Source organism: Quercus lobata, chromosome 2 (assembly GCF_001633185.2).
Source record: "Quercus lobata isolate SW786 chromosome 2, ValleyOak3.0 Primary Assembly, whole genome shotgun sequence".
NCBI lineage: Eukaryota > Viridiplantae > Streptophyta > Magnoliopsida > Fagales > Fagaceae > Quercus > Quercus lobata.
The window spans coordinates 2,896,196-2,912,779 of NC_044905.1; the positions used below are offsets into that span (position 1 = coordinate 2,896,196).

General features: G+C 38.2%; 1 protein-coding gene across 1 annotated transcript; it reads left to right on the plus strand.

Annotated features, from left to right (window-relative positions):
* The first annotated feature begins 6,449 nt into the window (after positions 1–6,449).
* On the plus strand, positions 6,450–16,584 carry LOC115978005 (agamous-like MADS-box protein AGL104). Its single transcript, XM_031100036.1, has 10 exons — positions 6,450–6,634; positions 7,129–7,182; positions 7,327–7,342; positions 7,455–7,516; positions 7,650–7,677; positions 7,782–7,843; positions 15,783–15,882; positions 15,961–16,017; positions 16,135–16,274; positions 16,392–16,584. Exons 1-10 carry the CDS (start codon positions 6,450–6,452, stop codon positions 16,582–16,584), a joined length of 897 nt encoding a protein of 298 aa, XP_030955896.1.

Here is a 16,584-nt window from a genome sequence, read left to right on the forward strand (position 1 = left end):
CCCACTTACAATGAACCACATTCTTATCAGCAGGAAGAGGAACTAAGGACCAAGTATTTTGCTTCAATAGGGAATTGTACTCAGAATCCATAGCTTCAATCCAGTGTGGAAATCTACAAGCAATATGAAAGGTAGGAGGTTCCTCTTGAACATAATTTCTCACAACAACATAAGCTTTGGGCTTGAATATGCCATGTTTGGATCTGGTAAGTATAGGATGAGTATTGGGAAGGGAATGAGGAGCAGATGGGACAACTGATGTAGAGGATACTATAGAAGTGGAAATATCAGAAGAGGAAGACTCAATAAGACCCGAGGAAGGCATAATATCGGAAGGTGGTGAAGTAACATTGGTAGGAGCAACAGTAGGTATAGTACAACCCTTATTAGACTCAGATAAAGGTGAAAAGACAGTAGTTAAAGTGGCAGAAATAGCAGACAAGGGAGAAATAGAAGAACCGGGTAAAAGTGTAGATATCCAAAGGTCCAAAGAAGGCTTGATAGAAGAGATATGGACAGTAGAATCAAATGGAGATGTGGGAAGAATAGGAAAGTCAGACTCATGGAAAAGGGTATGTGGAGTGATATAGACCTTTTGAGTGTTAGGATCAAAACGAATGATACCCTAAGAAAATACATTTAGAAGACCTAGGCTGAAGTTTATGGGCTGTATAAGGTGTTAAAAGTGGAAAGCAAGCACAACCAAAAGTTTTGAGATTATTTAAAGGAGGAGAGTGAAATAACATTTCCCAAGGAGACTTAAAGTCTAACACAGAGGAAGGAAGTCTATTTAACAGGTAGATGGCAGTGCTAAAAGCATAACACCAATAGGAGGAAGGAAGGTTGGATTGATATAGCATGGACAAACCACTTTCAACTATTTGTCTATGCTTCCTTTCAGCAACTCTATTTTGCTGAGGAGTGTAAGGACAGGAAAGTTGATGGTGAATACCATGATCTAAGCAAAGGGATTTAAAAGAATTATTAACATATTCACCCTCACCATCAGTCCTAAGGGTTTTGATTTTAACCCCAAATTGATTCTCCACAAGAGTTTTAAAATGCAAGGAAACAGTAAACACTTCAGACTTTTGTTTAAGAAGAAACAGCTAGGTAAATCTACTAAAGTCATCAACAAAAATGACATAGTATTTATATCCAAGAACAGAAGGAATAGGAGCAGGGCCCCAAACATCACTGTGTACAAGTTGTAAAGGACAAGAACTAGACATAACATGTTGTGGAAAAGGAAGTTTGTGCATCTTAGCACTTATACAAGACTTACATTGAGAACAAATGTCACTATGAACAAAAATTGCAACATGATTATTGAAAGAAGATAAAGCAGAATGAAGAAGCTTGGAGCATGGGTGACCAAGTCTTTGATGCCACAGCATTGCCTCATTGGAAACAGGAGCATGGACAAAGGACCTGAAAGCAAGAGATGAAGAAAAGGTTGAATCAGCAGAGAGGTGTGAGGTAAAAGGAATGGGATATACACCATCCTTACTCAGGCCTTGATAAAGAACCTTCCTCATAGCCAAATCCACAATTAAGAACTCATTGGCATCAAAATAACAAAAGACATTGTTTTGTAAACACAGTTTGTGAACAGATAAAAGATTGGAAGCCAAATCAGGAACCCTAAGAATATTTTCTAAATGAAAACAATGAGAAGAGGTTTGAAGCTTACCATTTCCAACATGAGTCACAGGCAATTCTTGCCCATTTCCAACAGTAACAGATTCTTAACCATTGGTAGCTTGTAATGTTAGAGAGAGCTGAGAAAGGTCAGGGTAACATGGTCAGAACATCCTATATCAATAAGCCAGCTTGAGGAATGTGATGAAGCAGAGTTAGCTGTTGCTGTCATAGCACTAGCAGCCATAGATACCAATTTGGATGGAGCACGTTTGCCTTGATAGGCAAAATTCATGCGATGGTAACAATCCAAGGCAGTGTGACCATTCTTGCCACAAATTTAACAAGTAGGTCTTGAAGACTGAGATGAGCCTTGAGACTGAAAAGAGGGAAAACCAGAACCATTCTTGTTTTGGAAAGTAGGAAGTTGAAGAATACCATTTGCATTACCAAAGGATTGACCATGATTAAACCCAAAATTAGGGCCAAAATTATTAAATCCTTTGCCACGATCCCTCTGATTTCCATTTCTACCTCTTCCTCTAGTGGTATTCTGATTAAAACCACTCTAAAGAAACATAGCCATAGGTGTATCCCTAGTCTCAGACTTCTTCTTAATGGCTCTCTCTTCTGCATTCAACAATGTATTCAACTCCTCTATAGTAACTATATCATTACAGGTCCTTATAGTAGAACAAAATGCACTATATTCATTTGGTAAAGCTTCTAAAACCAAATGTATAAGCTCTTCCTCATCAACCAACACAGCAACAGAACTCAATCTATCCCTAGCTTCTTTGATTCTTTGAAAGAAATTATCCATGCTTTTAGGACCTTTCTTAATGCTCAGTAATTCATTCCTCAAACTTAAAACATGAGAATGAGATACAGAAGCAAACCTCTTTTCAAGCACAGTAGACTGCCTTCGCAGATCTTTGACCCACTGTGAGAGCTAGAACTGATGGAGATAACGTAGAATTGATAAGGTGAAAAGTGCTTGCTCTCTACTTCTCCAACTGATATACTCTAGATTAGATTCTCTAGTAAAATTTCCAGAGCTATCCTTCAAGAAAGAATCAGGAGCTACACATGAACCGTCAAGAAAACCGATCATTGCATAGGCCTTAAGAATCACACCAATTTGATGCTTCCAGACAATATAATTGGTGAAATCGAGTTTCACGGTCATCATGCTCAACATACTTGACAAGAGAAGCAATGAAGGATTTACCAAAGAACTTGTGGCTGAAGCGGTTGAAGAAGTTGTTGATGAACTGGAGCTCGGAGCAGAAGCCATTAATGGTGGCTCTGATACCATGAAAAGCACAGCAAAGTAATATAGAAAATGAAGAAGAAAATAGAGGAAGTTTAGAGAAGAGAAGTGATTCCAAAGGAAATGAGAAATTCTTTTATTACTTCAATTGATTTAATACAATCCCCAAATATATATGCCCCTAACTGTATCCGTATATTGTGGAATGGAATAACAAATCCTAATCAACTCATTCTAGATCACTGACACGTGTACAGCCTCTTACCCTTCCTTAGCTAACTTATGCTACCTATAGTTCAGCCTATTATAACTATACTACAGGTCGTTTATCAGCTGCTTTATCATCAGCTTCAGTAGCTCTATCATCAGCCTTGCTGTCTTGTGTTTGAGCCTTTACCTCAGCTTGTATGAGTGCCTTTACATGAAGAAGAAAAATTCTTTAAATATAAGTGGAGGCAAGGACAGGTTTTCGGGTGGTCTGTGGCACAATGTATATGCCCCAAGTGAACGGTGGTCAGGACTTTCATACGTGCAGCAACGTCTCTAACTTGGGTGGAGTTGTGGCCCCATGCGAGGAAGTGAGTGCGGAATCAGAATTTTCGAAGAAAACAAGGAAAAACAAGGACACGTGGCGATCGCTAAGAGTTGTGGCAGTGTGATCGTCCTCGTCAACCACGTCAACCGCTACTGAGAGTTTCATGACTCCATGTGCTGCTACCTCTGCCTGGGACCCCCACACCCTCTCTCTGTTAATTCCAACCTCCAACAGCTAGTGCAAGTGCAAGACAGATAGATGCTTTCTCTCTTTCTATCTTTTGGTTGTTTCGCTTAATTTATTTTAGGCAAAAGTTAACCATTATTATTTTTTTGTCATAATTTTTTATAAAAGTAGTATTAAATTTTTTAAAAATAATTTATTAATAAATAATTTAAAGAAATTTGTCAACCAGATTTTTTATTTTAAGTGACCCGTTATCAGTTGTCCTTCTGCACCTATAAAATTTTATAATGTTATTTCAAAATGCAGATCCCCTTATTCAGTACACTACAATAATGACATTAGTTTATGATAATTAGTCTTTGTCACTAAATTAAAATACTAGTAATAAGTTTTTTTGGTGTAAGGATTTTAGATAACATAATATACTATCATACCATTGGGGCCATGAGGACCATCACCACCCTAAAAAAACCTAAAATTAACATGAAATCTAAATTGGGCATTGGTAATTGGTTACCATTTCGCGTAGTAACAGTTGGTAGAATTTTTTTTTTTTAAATTATTATTTTTGATAAAGTTGGTAGAATTATTTATTAAAGATAAAAGTGCCAGAACTTATATATAGTCAGCAGGGGCAAATGGAAATGATATGATTGGCAACCTCTTATGCTAGATTATTGGCCACAACTCACGACCTCATTGTACGTGTTCCAATTACACGGTGCTTTAAACCAATTTAGAACATAAGAGTAAAGTTTAGAAACATGATTTAAACATGATCAATGCCCATCATTGTTACACTGTAACTAATAGTTACTGTTTTGTGTTCAAATTTGATATTTACTTGTTTTAGTGGAAAATGTATTTTTAGTAAAAAAATATATTTAATGAAAAAAAATTATTTTTTTATTTGGCTGCAATATTGAAAATGCTACTGAAAACATTTTTTTTTTTTTTTAATGTTGAACTCACATGAAAATTATTAATATTTCAAGTATTCGCATTAGTGGCCGAGGCAGTGGTTAAAAAAAATAAAATGACAATAGTGGCAGCAGTGATTGTGGTGGTGGAGGCAATAACGATAGTATCAATATTGGTAATAACAGGGGCAGTGATGTCATAAAGACACTGAAAATAATAAGGCAAATGAATGTCTTCCACTTTTTAAAAGAGCAAGACACTTTCCTCACTTTTAGATTGATTTTAGTTTACTTTAAAATATGGTATCTTGATCTAGACTTTTCACTACATTAAAAGGTAAATTGTTCACAAATTTTTCTTACTACTTAGGATGCATTTCAAAATACATCTTTCTAATGGTATTCAACGTTCTTCAAATTATGGATTTTGGATAATTTCTCAACTTTCTTTCTCTTGAAAACGTTTTGCATAAGATAGACACTTCCATGCATGTATTTGGCAGACAAAAGTATATATTGTTACATCATTTTTTGTAAAGTCTATGGCGATATATTATTGTTGTTGTTGTTGTTGTCGTTGTTTTAGATAACAATATAACCATAATGATAGTATCGATATTGAAAATAATAAGGCAAATGAACGTTTTCCACTTTTTAAAAGAGCAAAACATTTTCCTCACTTTTAGATTGGTTTTAGTTTACTTTAAAATATGATCTCTTGATCCAGACTTTTCACTACATTAAAAAGGTAAAAAGTTCACAGATTTTCCTTACTACTTAGGATGCATTTCAAAAAACATCTTTCTAATGGTATTCAACATTCTTCAAATTATGGATTTTGGATAATTTCACAACTTTCTTTCTCTACAAAAACATTTTCCTTGAGCTAGACCCTTCCGTGCATGTATTTGCCACACAAAAGTATATATTGTAATATCATTTTTTGTAAAGTCTATAACCATATATCATTTTTCTTGATGTTATTGTTTTAAATAACAATGACTTTTTGACTTTTAAGTTGAGTTTGTAGCGTGTCTTCATGTTAGAATTATTTTCCTTCTCATTTGTGTATGTGTTTGTTTATCAAAAAAGATAACAACATAACCATATATAAATATGTGTACTATCTCCTTTATTTATTGAGAGAGAAATTCTACCCAAAAACTATGAAGACTTTAACATTCAAAATGATAAATTTATTACAACATATTTACCAATTGAAATGATAATAAATATGATTGATGTCATTTTAACAATATAATAAATAGATATTTGAATTACATTTTTGGATCTTTTGGATCTACCCTTGTCGAGTGAACTTTGGAAGTACGAACCACTTGCATTATAAACCCATGCATCGATTGTGTTCGGATAAATCCCTAGTTAGGGATCAAAATTGGGACATATACATTTACAACTCATCTTGGTGCGTCCCTTAACCACTAAGACAACCCGTGTTTGGGCTAAATGATTTATATTTATTAGTTTGGTTCAGTATCTAATAATTTTCTACAAATGGGTGAAGGAAGGGACCTTTGTGCTTTTGAGAACATCATCGTGAGCTCAAAACATCGCTCAAAATCCTGAGAACCTATAGAAATTAACCACCTTTCCAGATGCCTAAGTAATCCTCACCACCGTCACACACAATCCCTCTGTCACACACACACTCACTCAGTCTCTCTCTCTCTCTCTCTCTTGTCATCTTTTATAAGTCGCCTGACACTGACAAAACTTATCTTCTATTTTTTCTTCCTCCTTCCTCTTCTTTTGATACTCTTCTTTAAAGGAAAATTATCATCCTATTAGCAAAAAAAAGCTGTCTGCTTCCTCTAAAAAGGATAATACACACACACACACGCACACAAAACCTCAAGAAACAAAGAGTGAAGAGATGGGGAGAGTGAAGCTTCAGATCAAGAGAATTGAGAACACAACAAGCAGGCAAGTCACTTTCTCAAAAAGGAGAAATGGACTTATCAAGAAAGCATATGAACTTTCTGTTCTCTGTGATGTTGATGTAGCTCTCATCATGTTTTCCCCATCAGGAAGACTCGGTCACTTCTCTGGAAATAAGAGGTTTGCATGCTTAATTAAGATATGGATTAAGATTTCTGCTTCCTTTATATTATCTAATGGGCTCATAAACTTTCTGTCTCTATGATGTTGAGGTTGCTTTTGTCCATGTTGATGCTTTCTCTCTAAACTTTATTTTTTTCACTGATATATATACACACGCACCTGAATACTTGTATATGAGAGATAGAATGGGGCTTCAATTAGCCTAATTGGATAAAATCTTTTATCATGGACATAGATTTGAATCTCACCTAAACCACAAACCCAATTTCTATAAAGAACCATCGTCAGAAAATGGACAACATAAGTTCAAATATTCTTCTATATAATCATATCAAAGATAGAATAAAAAAAAAAAAATAAAAAAAAAATTATTTTATGTCTACAAGTGTGTTCATGATTCTAGCAGTGTACTTTGGTTATGTCTAAGCTAAATCATTTTATAATCTTCTATTCAGTGTAAGTAAAACTATCTGTTTTTTGGTCTGCTGAAGCATTGAAGAGATTCTGGTACGGTATGTTAATCTTCCTGAGCATGAGCGAGGAAGGTAAGGAAATCTTAGTTCTCTGAGTTTTAAGCAAGTACAGCTTCTGTTGTTTTGATCTTAATGTTTTCTTTTTCTTTTTCTTTTTTAATAAATACTTTCTCTCTTTGATGGTTTCTGTTTTCACGTTAACATGCAATTCCAAAGGCTGCAGAACCAAGAGGTAAGCACTCTCGTAACCCTTTAAGGGGCCAGTCGGCCACTTCACAGTTTTAAGGCTTGTTGTAAGATGATGATGATGATAAATATTTTCCATTTTTCCTATTCTTTTTCAGTTTCTGCAAAGGGCTCTCGGTAAGCTAAAGGCTCAAGCAGATCAAACCTATCAAAAAGCCAGGTTTGCTTTTTTCTCTATTCCCAAAGACCCTGAATCTGAATTTATTCAGATGATTTTGTCTTATTGGTACTCTATTGATTCAGTTAGATTCTCCCAATAAAATTTTAATTTATATTGTTGTCCTGTGATGCAGCCCGATGAGTACTGATTCTCAAATAGAGGTATTGCATGCATGAAAATTGATTGGTTGTTTTTTTCTTTTTAAACTTTGAAGAATCTTTTTATTTTGAGGTGATCACTATGAAGAATCTTTATAAACCTACAGGAGATTCAACAAGAAATTGTTGGCTGTAAGTCTCAATTGGAAGATATGGAGAACCGGCTAAGGTATCCATTTAACGCACTTGTACAAATGATCCTCCTTAATTCTAATATGAATTTCTTACTTTATGGTATTTTCAATAGAGATATCTAATATTTAAATTCTTTTTTTTTACTATTAAATTATCTGAAAATAATATAAACTATAATATGAAATTTGGAAAATTTTATCTATCTATTTTAAAGGAGTGAATTGAGTTTGTTTTACGTATCATTAATAATTTAAAAAGATAAAAAGAAATGACGATTTTCAATGTTTGTCTATAAGTTATTAATGTTGTAAAATTTAATCCATTTATTTCAAAATAAGAACTTCATAGAGAAACCTTTGTTACTTGAGAGTAACCAGTCTCTATATACATTTTCTATTTCTATTTATGAAATTTTGGAAAAACAATAATAAAATAAATATAAAATTGAAAAACACCATATATACAATACAATGACACCAATATACACCATCACTAATTCTATAAAAATAAATAAAAACACCATTACTACTTGAAGACTATATAAACAAAGAAAAATCAAATTAAAAATTAAAGAGATCTAAAAGATTACTTGAAAGTCAAAGAGAAAACCCTTAAACTAATTATCAAAGCTACAATGAAAACAAAGAAACAGAGAAAAAGTCTCTTCAAGGAGACTATGAAAGAGAGACTGAAATTTAAGAGAGAGAATTTGGAGTCAATAGATATGAGAGAGGAGTAAATTTGTAGTTAGATAAATTTGAATTTTGAGATAGGCCTCGGTATGAGAAAGAGGGAAATAGAGATGAAAAACAAGTATGTGAGAGAGAGAAATTGAGATGAGAAAAATAGGGAGATAGATGTAGGTGAGAGAGAGGGAAATTGAGGGAAAAAGAGAGAGAGAGAGAGATAGGCATGGGTAAGAGAGATAAATTAAGATGAGAAAAAATAGAGATAGATGTGGGTAAGAGAAAAATGGAAATTGTGAGAGAGAGAGAGAGAGATGAGAGAAAAAAGGGAGATAGAGGTGGGTGAGAGAAAAAAGGAAACTGAGATGAAAAAAAAAAAAGAAAAAGAGATAGGGGTGGATGTGAGAGAGAAATTGAAATGAGAGACAAATAAAAGAGGGAGATAGATGTTGGTGAAAAAAAAAAAGGGAAACTGAAAAATAAAAAATAATTTAGTAATTAAAAAAAAGAAAAAAAGAAAAAGAGAGACATGCGTGGATGAGAGAAACTTTCACCCACTTTCAAAATGCAATTTTTTTTTTTTTTTTGGTAAACAAAGGAGGAAGCATAACATTAACCAAAAGCAATAGAGGTCCGTGAGGGCCTGTTTACATCAATAGAGTCATATTCTAAAGCCTCCAACACAGCAAAAGGAGGATTAACAAAAGAAATAAACTGCACTTCTTGACAGCGCCCCATGTTAGCAAGCAGGTCCGCAGCTCTATTGGTTTCCCTGTAACAGTGTTGCACGCGATACTCTTGGAAAACTTGGAGTATGCTCCTGCAGTCAGTCACAATAGGCTGAGTTAGCCGATTAGTGTTATATGGTTTTGAGAGAAGATTAATGACTTCAGATGCATCCACATGAATAATAAGTTTATCAATGTTAAGGTTAGAGGCCATAGCTAATCCGTCCCTTAACGCCCACAACTCCGCAAGGAGGACATTAGAGGTACCGATAAGCCTAGAGAAGCCTTGAACCCAAGCACCATTAGAGTCCCTAAGAAGACCACCCCCACCAGCACGGCCTGAAGAGGGAAGAACAGAGGCGTCTGTGTTCAATTTAAACCATCCCACACTCGGCTTAGACCAGAGAACAGAGCGCTGGATTTTCTGGGCATGCGAACTTGAACCTTGAATAAGGAAGTGAAACTCAGCAGCTTTTGCGATGCAAAGCTTCACAATATCCGGACTAATATGTTTACCCCGGAAAGCCATAGAGTTTCTATTCAGCCAAAGAGTCCAAATCCCAAAAATAAAGACAATTTTCCAAGGTATACCAAGAGTCTTCGAAGGAAAGCCACAGGTGCTATTAAAATGAAGCCATTCCATGAAAGGCAAGCCAAAAGATTGAATAACTTTAGAGTGCAGCCCAAGCTGGTTCCAGAAGCTGACAGAACTTTGGCATTCTCTAAATATGTGAATAATTGACTCAGAGTGATTGTTGCATAAGGGGCAAGAATGATCAATGGTTAAACCTCTTGAACCCAAAACTTCTCTAACCGGAATGCTGTTGTAGGAACACAGCCAAAGGAAGATGAGAATTTTTTGGGGAGCATTAAGCTTCCAGATCCAGCTAGCAGAAAAAGTGTGAGGGTTCAAAACATTTAACCCTTTAGCCAACAAATAGGCAGAATTGAGAGAGAAACAACCATCCTTAGACGGCTCCCAAGCAATTAAGTCTTCACTAGGAGAGGAGGTGCTAATAGGGATAGCATTAGTAGCGTCCAAAATAGATTGGGGAAGGACAAATGAGAGATTATCCTATGACCAATTCCCATTATCATCAAGAAAATTAGCAACCAGCTTTTGATCTTCCTGCAGATTAAGGGGACCAGAAATGGTAGACCTAAGAGCACCAAGAGTGGTCCAGGTATCATACCAGAAAGAGGTGGAGTTGCCCAAAGAGATAACTTTCCTTAAACCAGAATCAAGAGTGGGCTTGGCAGCCTTACAGGCAGCCCAGGTTCGAGAGCAGGCGCCTTTAGAGAGCCAAGGGGAGCAGGTGATGCGGCTGGAAATGTACTTAGCTCTCAAAACCTTAGCCCACGACAAGTTCTCACCGGTGGAGAGTTTCCAATCAAGTTTAGCAAGGAGAGCTAAATTCTTTGGCCGAGCGGCATGAATGCCAAGCCCACCTTGATCAATAGGCAAGGTGACAGTATTCCAGTTCACCAAATGGATTTTCCTTTTATCAGGGGTGGAGCCCCACAGGAAATTGCGATTAGCACGATCAATCTCTTGGCAGACCCTACTAGGAAGCAAAGCACCTTGCATGACATAATTGGCAATAGCATTAGAAGAAGATTGAATTAAGATATGTCTTCCAGCCAAGGAGAGGAGATTGGCTTGCCAACCAGCAAGCTTTCCTTGAATATTTTGGATAATGAAGTCGAAGTCCTTGCTGCCCCGATTGGAGAATTTGAGAGGAAACCCCAGATATTTATCAAACTTCTTAGTCTCCATGAAACCTAGGGAGGAGCATATGCTATTCTTGATCAAGTCAGGGGTGTTTTTAGAGAAAAGAATTCAAGATTTTTCATTGCTAACTTTCTGCCCTGACAAGTGGCAAAAATGGCTGAGTACATCATCAATGACTTGGGCCGTTGAAAGAGTAGCTTGACCAAACAAAATAAGGTCATCAGCAAAAAACAAATGGGAGAAGGCAGGGCCGGTTCTAGATGCTTTAACTGCTTTCCAAGCCTTGAGAGTAATCCTATCGTGAATGAGCAGCCCGAGGTACTCAAGGCAAAGGATAAAGATGTAAGGAGAGATAGGATCTCCTTGCCTAATCCCGCGGGAAGGGGTGAACGGATCTAGCTTGCCTCCATTGAAGAGGATGGAGACAGTAGATGATGAGATGCAGTCCATAATGAGAGCAATCAAGGTTGGAGGAAAGTTGAAATGGACTAGCACCTCACGCACAAAACTCCATTCCAGCCTATCAAAAGCTTTCTCCAAGTCAATTTTCAATGCTATTACTCCAACACGGCCTTTTTTCCTTTCCATTGAATGGAGAATCTCTTGGGTTATAATCATATTGTCAAGACCCTTCCTACCGGGGATAAACGCAGCTTGGAGGGGGGAGACAAGTTGCTGCATAAAGGGCCTTATTCTGCTCACAATGACCTTAGAAACCACTTTGTAAACCGTGGTGCAAAGACTGATTGGCCTAAAATGCCCCAGTAATTCGGGTCCAATTCTTTTTGGAATAAGAACGACAAGGGTCTGATTAAGGTAAGAGGGCATTTTCTGGGTAGCAAATATTCTTTGGACTTCTTCAGTGACCGAATTCCCCAATTTGGACCAGAAATGTTGGAAGAAGCCCACGTGTAGCCCATCCGGCCTAGGAGCCTTGTAAAGCTTAAGAGAGAGAAGGGCATTGTGGATTTCAATTGGGGTGACATTAGCAGATAAAAGCCTTGACTCCTCCTCATAAAAACTAGTGGCCCAGTCCACCTCAAATTCAGACTTATCAACTGAAGAAGCATGTTGGGTTTTATAAAGTTCCTAGTATCCGCCCAAAATATGGTCTATAATTTGCTGTTCCGAATCCAGCCAGTCCCCGACACGGTTTTGAAGGCGATCAATTCTATTAGCTTTCCTTCTATTAAGGGTTGTAATATGAAAGAAAGTGGTGTTTCTGTCTCCTTGAAGCTGCCAGTTCAAATGAGCTTTAAGAGCCCAAAATTCTTCTTCTTGATTAAGAATAGTGTTGTACTCAAGGGATAGATCTTTCTCAAGGGCAATGAGGAAAGCCGAGGGACTAGAAGCCATGGCTTTTTGAGCACCATTAAGGCGTGCCAAATTTTTTTTCTTACGAACGAAAATATTACCAAAAACCTCTTTGTTTCAGGTAGTGGCAAACTTAACAAATGAGGAGATTGCTTGGTCAAGCATGGGGCTCCCATCCCAAGCCTTTTCAATAATGAGAGGAAAACCAGGATGGCTAAGCCACATTTTTTCAAACCTAAAGGGCCTCTCCGCTTTACAACTGGAAATTCTAGAGAGGCTAAGGAGCAAAGGGCAGTGGTCTGAGCTAATACGGGGGAGATGGGTAACATTAGCTTTAGGATAAGTAAGAGTCCAATTCGGGTTGGCCCAACACCTATCAATTCTAGTTTGAATAAGCCCATCCACATCTCTACGATTGGTCCAAGTGAAGATAGGCCCAGAAAAACCAAGGTCAACCATGTTACAAAAACTCATGCAATTACTATAAGCTGTAGCTCTTGTCATATTAACCTTATTACCACCCTTCTTCTCAGAATCATTAAGGACATCATTAAAATCCCCAACAATTGCCCAGGGAAGGTTATGGAGAAGGGAGACAGCACGGAGATTATCCCAAAGAATTAATCATTCAGCAAATCTAGGACTACCATAAATAGAAGAGAGTAGCTAGGGAGAGACAGAGGAGTTTACCTTGACAATGGCGTGGATTTCCTACTCTGTAGCAGTCAAGACATCCAAATCGACCATGTCCCTGCGCCATAAGAGCCAGATACCTCCAGCAAACCCAATAGGGTCAGTAGTGTGAATGCCATCATAGGGCAGGGCTCGGAGAATCCCAATAGGGTCAGTAGTGTGAATGCCATCATAGGGCAGGGCTCGGAGAATGTCGCCGGCTTTGGAACCGCTAATACGGGTCTCAGTAATGACAATGATTCCAAGAGAATGGAAATTAGTTAGATCACGGATACAGCTTCTAAAGGAGGGTTTCATGGCCCCCCTGCAGTTCCAAATTAAAATATTCATGTTGGGGGAGATATGAGGGTTGAAGGACTCACATTCTAGGGCAGACACCCTCCTGGAAGTCATCCAAGTCCATCCCACCTACCGAAGGTCCTCCTTGAGAACATGAGTTCCCGTCAACAGAGTCACGGAGTGCTCCAGCAGATTCAACTGCGTTTGCTTGGTTAGAGTCTCGAGCATGAAGCTCGCTGTCGCCATAATTGTCTGGATGAGCTTCAGTTGAGGAAGGGTGCCTTGGATTAGCACTCCGGTGGCTTCCCCGGTGAGAAATTTCCTCTGACATATCTCCAAGGGGACTAATTCCCTCTCCATTAGGTCGAGAGATGCTTCGGAGAGGTCTGATTCCAAGAGAATGCTTGAGGTGTTAGAGGTCGTTTGCCCCGGAGGCAGCAGAAACGGGCGATCCAAAGTGAACCGCCACCATGGGTTGGGGGTGTAATGCCATGCTGGATCCGTTAGGGGCAAGCAACCGTCCACCCTGCTCTTGTTCGTCAGAGGAAAAATGAAGCTCCAAGCTTCCATTAACTCCTTGTCCGTCCAACCGATAACTGTCAGCGGATCCCAACGGATGGTATTGATCGTTTTGTCCCTGAGCTCTACGATCTTATTCTTGTGCTAGATTGCCCAAGGCATGGTGAGAAGAAGGACTGGGGGAAGCAGCGGCTAAAGGATGTGCAGTGCAGGAGAAAGGCAAATGATCAGAGGTTAAAGGAGGGTCAGTGAGGTTAAAGTTACTGGTAGAGGGTTGGCTGGGCCGAGTGGCTGGGTTCACATTAGGAGAATGGGCCTTAGTATGTTTGGCTAGGCTTGGGGCCTTAGGCTTGGTTTTAAAGCTTGGTTTCAATGTAGGCGTAGTTGTAGAAGTTTGTTTCCTTTTACCTTTATTGTAACCCGGTTCAGTTCCTTTAACCACACTGGGAATGGGGACATGATGGGGGATGGGATTGTTCCGTGTAGGCGGAAAAGGAGTCTGGAAAACTGGCTGAGGTGACTTGCTAGGAGTGCCAGCCTTAACCTTGGGATTCGGTTTTTTCCTGGAAACCAACAGCCAAGGCCCAAAAGCGTCCGGCACTGCTTCCCTTGGCGAGCTAACTCGGTCCGAGAAAGAAGGTTCAAACGAGCTGGGGGATGACTAAGACATAGGCACTTGGGTAGAGTGGTTTCCTTGCTCATGGTTGAAATGTTTAGTGGGCTCTCTAATGGTTTGAGGGCATGCATCCTTCCTGTGCCCAAGCTGACCACAGGAGAAGCAAAGGGAATGGATGCCTTCATAGGTGATTGGCTGACGGAACTTACCGATAATGACATTTTTAGCAAGAGGTTTATCGAGACTTACTTGAACACAAAGTCTAGCGAAGCGGCCCCGGGCATTGGATGCAGTGTGTCCATCGATTCTTAGGACAGGTCCAATCTTTGATCCAATCTTTTTGAGAATAACCGGGTCATAATATTCAATGGGGAGTCCAGAAAGACGAATCCAAATAACTACTTGTGAGAGGTTGGTAGAGGAGGCTTTGAACTCAGGCTCCCAGGATTTAATGGCTAGGAAATGCTGGCCAATAAACCAGGGTCCATCCTTGAGAACGTGATCCAGGTCTGCATCCAGTTCGAACCGTGCAAGAAAGTAGTCATGGTCGAGGTCTACCAAGTCTAATCTTCCTACAAGGCCCCACAGCTCTCTGACTCTTTGTGAAAGGAAAAGGTAGCCAACAGTCCTGCCAAAAGTCTTAGTAATGAAAGCTTTGGACCATTGGGATCTGATGCGGATTTTTTCATCCTTCGTGAGAGCAAGAACCACATCTCCTTCATCCACATTCTCTTCCTCAGAATCCGATTCGACGTCTTCTTGCATCTGTTCAACGAGGTTAAAAGCGACTTCGTAAGCTCCGAGTAACTGTCCAACCAGCTTAGTCTTGTAGCTGGGGGCTTGGAATGGGGAGTTGGGCAATGGAGAGGTGTGTCCATCCTTAATCTTTTTAGTACTACGGTGAAGGGCGTCCTCCTCTTCTTCACTGGGGGAAGGGGAAGGTTGAGAGCTTTCTTTCATGTTACCACTACCAATTACGATAGTTGTTATTCTCAAAAAAAAAAAAAAAAAAAAAAAAAAAAAAACAAAACAAAACGATAGTTGCCATGTACAGTATAAGAAACTCCCAATCTCGCGTTCATATTCCAAAATCTCCATATTCAGCCTCATCACAATTGTACTTAAAATCAAATAGCAATTGAAAAAATCACCTCTTAAAGCTAAAAGAGTCAAGAGACTCAAGACCACACCATCTAGCTAAACCACATGCAAAACCAACCAAATATTAATAAAAATAAAAATAAAAACTTTAATATTCATATTGGACGAGTTTTCTAATCAGATAAAAGTGTATTGTATTTTCCATATATGTGTATATATATATATATATATATATATACTTTTTATTTTTATGTATTTGATAGAAATTATCAAGAATCTCCTCATTGTTTTCTACTTCTTGGCAGAATATTTGAAGGAGATCCTTTCGAAATCACAACATTGTGTGAGGCTGAACACCGAGAGCAAATCCTTCAGGAAACTCTGAGACGTGTACAAATCCGCAAGGTATAAAATCTACTAGTATTTTTTATTCCATCTAACCCTTAATCTATAAATAAACTTATGAGACATATGATGGAACAGAAAACTTTAGAGAAAGAGTTTAGTTCTGGCATACCAGTACCACCTCCAATTTTAAAGGTACCTATAGAAGACACGCACTATGATCTTATTAACAAAACACATTTTTATATGCATTTTCTATGAAAGTATGGGACAGAAATTTATGTAATTTAATTTTCTTCCCAATATGATTAGGAATATCTGCCTCCAAATACTACAAATATAAGTGATCTTATAAGAGAAAATCCAACAAATATGCTGGATTGGCTTCCTGAAAGAGATCCACAAGTCCAGCTTCTAAATTTTCTGGATTCAAATGGCCTTCTTCCCCTAAGGTACTTATATTGGATTGGTAAAAAAAAAAAAAAAAAACAATTATATTACATTGGTTTCAATATCTTTTTGTTGGCTTATATGCTATAACCCTTTTGTTTTTCTTCCTCTTCCCCTAGAGATCAGCCGCAACCTGTGACAGAAATCTTACCGCCACCAACAACTCTTCATGGACAAAATATGAATCTTCGTGATCAGATGAGCCTAAGAAGTGGTATGGTGGACAATAATAATTTACAACGTCCTGATTTTGGACAAGTTATTGATGTCAACTTGTCCCCATGGACTGAGTTTTACCCGGCAGGTACTTAA

What these genes read in the sequence shown, in the direction of transcription:
- LOC115978005 (XM_031100036.1), top strand. Translation starts at nt 6,450, where the DNA reads ATGGGGAGAGTGAAGCTTCAGATCAAGAGAATTGAGAACACAACAAGC. An exon ending in GTACTGATTCTCAAATAGAG is followed by an intron (nt 7,678 to 7,781) that starts GTATTGCATGCA and finishes ATAAACCTACAG; the next exon opens with GAGATTCAACAAGAAATTGT. An exon ending in GACGTGTACAAATCCGCAAG is followed by an intron (nt 15,883 to 15,960) that starts GTATAAAATCTA and finishes ATGATGGAACAG; the next exon opens with AAAACTTTAGAGAAAGAGTT.